This window comes from Lingula anatina, chromosome 3 (assembly GCF_051362555.1).
Source record: "Lingula anatina isolate TDL-2025a chromosome 3, LinAna3.0, whole genome shotgun sequence".
Taxonomy (NCBI): domain Eukaryota; kingdom Metazoa; phylum Brachiopoda; class Lingulata; order Lingulida; family Lingulidae; genus Lingula; species Lingula anatina.
The window spans coordinates 24,873,555-24,880,617 of record NC_141769.1 but is presented as its reverse complement, the minus strand read 5'-3'; the positions used below and the strand labels follow the sequence as shown (position 1 = coordinate 24,880,617).

At 37.4% G+C, this 7,063-nt stretch overlaps 1 protein-coding gene across 2 annotated transcripts; it reads left to right on the top strand.

The window, feature by feature from the left end:
• Positions 1–1,677: 1,677 nt before the first annotated feature.
• LOC147763116 (uncharacterized) lies at positions 1,678–6,586 on the top strand. Of its 2 annotated transcripts, XR_015333418.1 has the most exons (4): positions 1,678–3,604; positions 4,102–4,261; positions 4,537–4,627; positions 4,965–6,586. XR_015333418.1 is itself a non-coding variant. In XM_087008365.1 (2 exons), the coding sequence occupies exon 1, from the start codon at positions 3,224–3,226 to the stop codon at positions 3,584–3,586; it is 363 nt and encodes a 120-aa protein (XP_086864491.1). In that variant the 5' UTR covers positions 1,678–3,223; the 3' UTR covers positions 3,587–3,604; positions 4,102–4,440. The 2 variants fall into 2 exon arrangements, 1 of the variants encoding a protein (XP_086864491.1); XM_087008365.1 differs by lacking the exons at positions 4,537–4,627; positions 4,965–6,586 and having other exon boundaries at positions 4,102–4,440.
• The last annotated feature ends 477 nt before the right edge of the window (positions 6,587–7,063 follow it).

Here is a 7,063-nt window from a genome sequence, read left to right as displayed (position 1 = left end):
TCTACCTGGAGAGTCGAGTAGCGAGAAGGAGGGGGTCGCGTATTCTACTGTTTCTAAACCTATTGTGACAGAAAGTGATAAATCTAGCTTTTTGCGTAATAATGCAATCTTTTTCCGATTCATGCCTTGCTAGCATGGAAAGTTTTCGTATTCAGTAAAGAAGGTTTAAAAAAACAATCATTTTGGATAATATTCGTACGTTATTCATACTAACAAAAATTAGACTGCTCTGAAGGGGTTACGAGATGCACATTTATTTTACTGGTACATTTTGTTCTCAACTTCAAGTATATTTTTCACCTGTTAACGAATTTTTTGCAAATTACTGTCTATGAAAATGCAGTTTCGACTATAACTATTAACTGTGTCCTGTCATCATATCGTCTAGTTAATCATGGATATAACTTAAGATTCATTAAATGGCTGAAATATTACAAAAACATTAAACAACCAAAAATAATGACCTGCAGCAAAAGACCGCAAGATTTTTTTTCAATTTTAAAAGACAGGTGACACCGCGAACGTAGCGGCGATCTAATTATTGTGTTATTTAAAATGAACATAAACAAAGGCATTTTCTGAAACATACATTAGATTGGAGAGTGTGAGATGGCGCTACGAGCAACAGTTAAATGGTTTAAATTTTATGTTTTTTTTTTGTGTGTGTGTGTGTGTGTGTGTGTGTGCGTACGTGTCAGAACAGGTAAAGTTATTTATTTATTATCTTTTTTTTTTTTTTTTGCAGTGATTCTTAAATATTTTTTGCAGTGATTTTTAAAAGTTGTAAGAGTGATGTAAGTAAAATTCCACTTGGACAAACAAATTTTCTCTCGTTAATTCTTAATTTTTTAAATGCTAAATGGACCTATAAATTGAGAGTCAGTGAGTGTTCTCGTCGCAGGCAAAGCAATTCCCGATTCGATTTTCTAGCTGTGTCGACCACCCCACTCAAAAAACACAAATGGAGCTATCATGTGCCTGGCCATGAAAACATTGATATTGAGCAGTTTACCTCGACAAGTTGGGTTGTATGTTCGGCAGGGGGATGACCAGTGACCACGCGTACTAAAAGGTGTACTTTTCAACTAAGGTTTAAGGGGATAAAGTAAACGTATAAATGAGAAATATCTAATTTCAATTTTTATCCTATTGTCTTATTCATTTTTTAAAAAAAATCTCGCTAGTCTTGCTACTGGCATCAGAGTACTGATAACCCAAAGCCATGAATGGAGGCGTCCGTTGTTAATTATTACCTATACCAGTAGACCTAAAAAATATTCATTTGTTTCTGTTGTCTGGTATAAGTTAATCAAGATATTTCATGTGACATATTGCTGCTTTCTTTCGCTTCGTAAAATCTCATTAACTTGTTTTTTATTTCAAAGAATAAGAACTCAGTTGATTACAAAATATGTTTTAGAGTACTGAAGTCAATGTTGACTCACTACAATTCACTACAATCAAAACAATCATGCTCCCTCAGGCTGCCTCGAAAATGCAGTCACGATATGCCCTACTGCATTATTCACATTTTGGATCAGTGTTCGAATACACACGTTCTATGGCGGCCTGCGAGAAGTTCACGGCTACCTGTACCATTTTAACGGACATTGGGCCTATCATAATTTTGGGGAGAAGGTATGTTGCTCAGAAATTGTTATCAAATTTGCCTGTACATTTCGAAGTCACTGCTTAGTACTTCTTACTTTTATTGTAAAATAAAATGATAAACAGAATAATCAAAATAAAAAAATAGTTAATAAAATGTGTATGTTAAAATGATATTATAATCAATTATGGACATCACTATTAAACGGCACCCCTAATGAACAAATTGACCAGGAACGCCACCATGTGACTATATATCACTGAAGGTATAAAGGCGCGAAATTTTGAAATTTCGTTCATTCAACGCAGGCAGATCTGGAGCAACAAGAAGGATGCTGTGTAGGTCTTCTGCGCCCCGTATCAAGCAAAAACGACACCGGAGTCAACTCACATTTCTCCGAATCTTTTCCTCGGCTCAAGTCAACGCATCGCTCATCGACACGCACACGGTGGATTCGACGTTTCTCTAAGCTGGCCAGCTAAAACCGTCACTTCGCTCAACAAGGAGAAATCGTCGCTCAGGAATCTTCGCAGGATACATCATCGGCTTTCTGCTGTTGTGGGCTATATTGTTGTAGTTTCATTGCATATGTTTCCATGCATTTCAGGTTTCTTCTTATTACATGCATAGGTAAGAAAAGTCATTTATCCGTTTTTCTTTCTTTTAACAGAACTCGATTATGGCGATTCTCGATAGAGCTCCCAGCGACAACTGCAAGAAGAAGAGGTTCACATCTACACTTCAGCTACTTCGATCAATCCTTCGTGCCAGCGAGTCTTGCCATGGTCTGTCTACGAGATGGCTGCATTGGGGAAGCGTCCAAAGCATGTGGTGGAAAACACTTAAAAGGTAACCTTGAATGCAGAGTGCTGACATAAGAAGGCAAAGTTATTAATACGTTTTTCTTTCTGTTAACAGAACTCGATTACGGCGATTCTCGATAGAATTCCCACTGACAACTGCACTGAAAAGGGCCACATCTACGCTTCAGCCATTCCAACCAATCCTTGGTGTCAGCGAGTCCTGCCATGGTCTGTCTGCGAGGTGGCTGCATTGGGGAAGCGTCCAGCGAGTCCTGTCATGGTCTGTCTACGAGATAGCTGCATTGGGGAAGCGTCCAAGGAATGTGGTGTTTCACTGAGACGGAAACCCCTTAAAGGTAAGCCTGAATGCAGAGTGCTGACATAGGTAGGAAAAGTCATTAATACGTTTTTCTTTCTGTTAACAGAACTCGATTACGGCGAATCTTGATAGAGCTCCCACTGACAACTGCATGGAGTCCTTCCCAAGCCTATCTACAAGGTGGCTATCTACGAGGGGAAGCGTCCAGCGAGTCATACTATGGTCTGTCTATGAGATGGCTGCATTGGTGGAGCGTCCATTGCGCTTACAATGGCCTGTCTGCGAGGTGGCTGCTAAGAGGTGTCTGCACAGGGGAAGCGTCCAGCAAGTCCTGCCATGGTCTGTCTACAAGTGGCTGCATTGGGAAAGCGTCCAAGGCATGTGGTGTTTCGCTGGGATGGAAAACCCTTAAAGGTAAGCTTGAATGCAGAGTGCTGACATAGGTAGGAAAAGTCATTAACACGTTTTTCTTTCTGTTAACAGAACTCGATTATGGCGATTCTTGATGGAGCTCCCACTGAAATAGAAGAGGGCCACATCTACGCTTCAGCTATTTCAATCAATCCTTGGTGCCAGCGAGTCCTGCCCAAGCTTGTCTATGAGGTGGCTGCATTGGGGAAGTGTCCAGCGAGTCATGCCATGGTCCGTCTACGAGGTGGCTGCATTGGGGAAGCGTCCAGCGAGTCCTGCCATGGTCTGTCTACGAGGTGGCTGCATTGGGGAAGCGTCCAGCGAGTCCTGCCATGGTCTGTCTACGAGGTGGCTGCATTGGGGAAGCGTCCAGCGAGTCCTGCCATGGTCTGTCTACGCGGTGGCTGCATTGGGAATCGTCCAAGGCATATGGTGTTTCACTGAGATGGAAAACTCTTAAAGGTAACCAGTGTTATTGGGGAAAGAAATAGACTAAATGTTTTTTCAATTGCAGTCTTTGCCATAAATGTTTCTCCTTACTAGCTATTCGGACCTTAACTTTCCTAAAAACTACTGGTCTGAGTCAGGATTCACTGGTCCGAATACAAATTTTAATAAAACTGGACTGGATTACATTTTCATTTATTTTTATTTATTATTATTATTTTTATTATTATTATTATTATTATTATTATTATTATTATTATTATTAACAAGACCTTACAATTTTAGAATTAGGATGTAACAGTTACATTGAAAATTAAATCAAATCAAGTTCTCTTGAAAAATTAAAAAAAATCTTATGGTCAAATAATCAAGTTAAACATTCTGACAAATCTACATGTCTGAACAATTATTATGTCAGTAACAGATTACACAGAAAATAGACATATTGATACAACTAAGGGTTGGTAATGCAATAAAGTCTTAATAATAATTGGAAAGTGTTACCGTTTTAGAGAATAAAATCATCTGAAGTTGAGGCAGATAACATTGGTGAGCGCCTGGCCTGATGATGGTCCACTTTCATAAGGTTAAAATGGAGAAAGCTATATTAGCATATGGGATTTCAAGAGTCCTTGTCTAGTTGTGATACCATTGGAATTTAGGACCCTTAAGGTAAGTTATGGGCCAGGGTAGAGGGTGAACAATGACCTTAATTGTCATTTATAGATATAGATATTACAAAACCTTTGTCAATGCAAATTCAACAAACTGGACATTTTGTGCAACGCCTAAGACAAAATTGTTTTAAATTAAATGTAGACATTTATTATCTATTTAAAATATACTCAAGGAAATTCATTTAGCAGACATTTTAGAATCCACAAACTTGCAAAAAAAAAAAAATCACTCGTGCAAAATATTTTGAGATTCTATGGCCCAAATTTCAGATCTTCATCAGGTACAATATGACAGAAATTGCGTTGTCACCGGTCTAGAATGCAAGTGCTGCGGTTGTGGTACTAAGAGACCATCGTACAGGTGAGCATGTATTTTCATCTCTTTATATTGTTCAGATCATTAGGCCTTTTCGTGATTCATATTCCTTCCTTTATCCCTCTTATTAACTAGTCACTTTTTTTTGTAGAATCTTAGCACTCTCCTTAATCATAATATGGTTTTCTTGTGTTGTTATAGAAATATGATATAATAAAATGTAATAATCGTGTTAAGAACCCAAGTATTATGAAACATCAAAATACTTACTAGAATTAACGGTGTGGAATTTCCAGTGACATACATGTTCTTTGCTGCAATTAATGCAAGCTTTCAATTACTTTTCATACTTTTGTGTGAACATGTTACGTTTCATTTGTAGGCTACCAAAGGGCAGTTTTCCTGAAATAATGCCCGAACGCAGATACCATCAATTCTAGCAAAAATGTCCAAGATGCGAAACACTTATTGGCACTTGCAAGGAGCAACTGTATCCACTTTCATTGATCATCGGACATCCTAGCAGTCTTGATTTTTAAGGACACAGCTTGTCTGCGAAAGAATTTTAGAGAATGTGGAATGGTAAAGAGCGATTTATTGAATATAATAGGAATGCAATATAAAAATGTACTCAAGTCTTTTATATATTGAGAATTTTTGCGCTTCATGGGTCACAGATACGAGTCGGGTGTAATTGTAGGCTATTTAGTAAGTTTTATTTTTTCACTTATGACAGTGAAACATTTTATTCCAATAGCTTAAGAGAAAACTGAAGTTCAATATGATCATTCATAATTCCATGAATGTTCAATTGAATAAGATGAATTGTGGTTCTGTGTGAAAAATTTGTCTCAACAGCTATTATTAAAATTTAGATAGAATATCCAGTTTATTGCTTTATCCACATTCTAAATGCAGATAGGTTTTCGCTCGCAAAGCATTGGTATGACCACCAGTTATGGGCGTCTGTGTTTAATTTCAATCTCAGTGATGTAGTCATTTTTCATATTTGTGCTTTTGATGATGTGGAGTTGTTCGTCAGTATAGCGCTTGAGAAGATCATAATCCGCACACTTACCTCGACTAACCCTCGCATCTTTGTAAAATCCGACTTCATGTAAATCCTTTTACATGAAGAGGTTTTACATTGATAGCTTGTGCAAAATCTATAATGAAATATTTTACGTTTGAGAAAATATTTCGTTATATTTTTTGTACACAGCTCCTCGTGAGGGATGGCTGGGTGCACACAGTCGTCTCTCAAGATTGAGGATAGCACATTACTAATATTTCTAATATTATGATTTTCTCAAGTGTTATAGTTGACAAATATACCCAATTCATCATATATGCACCTTTTTTCTCCGGACCCAAAAATTCATATTGAAATTTGCACGGACGGCCATACAGTGTGATATATGTCGAAGCAAGCTTGCTTTATCCTTTACTTGTATCATACAGGTAGTTGCGATTTCAGGGCAAATTTACATTTGAGAAACTTCTATCCAGTTATGTCAAAGTTTAATTTCAGTCATTGATGTGTCTGGGTAATAATCATAGTACCTGAACTTTTATTCATTTTATGAGAGATAACTATATCCAATTTTTGATGTATACTTTCAGTCGAAAAAGGATCGAGTTAATTAATTTATGACTTCATCCCCCTAGATGAAGTTTAAAATAAGCCTCAGTTTAATTGTGTTAAGACTAGTAAATGTCTTAATTGTCTTCAGTGCCACTTTCAGCAAGAATAACATGTTCTTTGGTTAATTCTTGTGCTTAATCTTGTGTACCAGTATAGTGTATATAGAGAATAGTTTGTCACAAGAAAACGTTTATTCAGTTGCACCATGTTGTCTAAAACGGGACGATATTTATGAACTTTAAGGCGCCGTGCCAATAAAAAAAACTGAAGTTATCATGTTTTAAAGAAATATCCGGGCGTGGGCATTTTCCCGGCATTCCCCACGAAGGGTTTAGACGGGTTTTTTCCCCACGGCCCGAGGGGCATCGGGTACTACCTTTTATTGAGTGCGTTTACATGCTTCATTAATGATTACTGAAGTACTTTTGAAATTGAATATAACTGTATATAATATATAGTTGAATAAAACGATATCCTCTCATTTTTCTGTTATAAAAACGGAAGGAGTGTAGAGATGGAAAAATAATCACCAGACTAGCAAATTAATTCTAATGCAGTTGCATGCCTATGCACGCGACTTGTTTAATTATCAGTCGAAATTATCTTTTCAATTGCCCCTTCTCACTTAAAATTAATATAAGATTTGGCAATTCCTGTCGCGTAGATTTCTTCCATAAAACTAGGCAATGTCCAAGTAATAAAATTGATTTTTGGTTTTGGAAATAAAACTGCGGTGTTGCGTGACTTTTTCTCTGGCCATAACTAGAGCCGATACCTAGACTATCCCGAGACGGATTAGAGCCCACAGAATCAACAATCTTGCATAAATATATCCC

Coding starts and splice junctions, on each gene's coding strand:
- LOC147763116 (XM_087008365.1), top strand. CDS start 3,224: ATGGCGATTCTTGATGGAGCTCCCACTGAAATAGAAGAGGGCCACATC.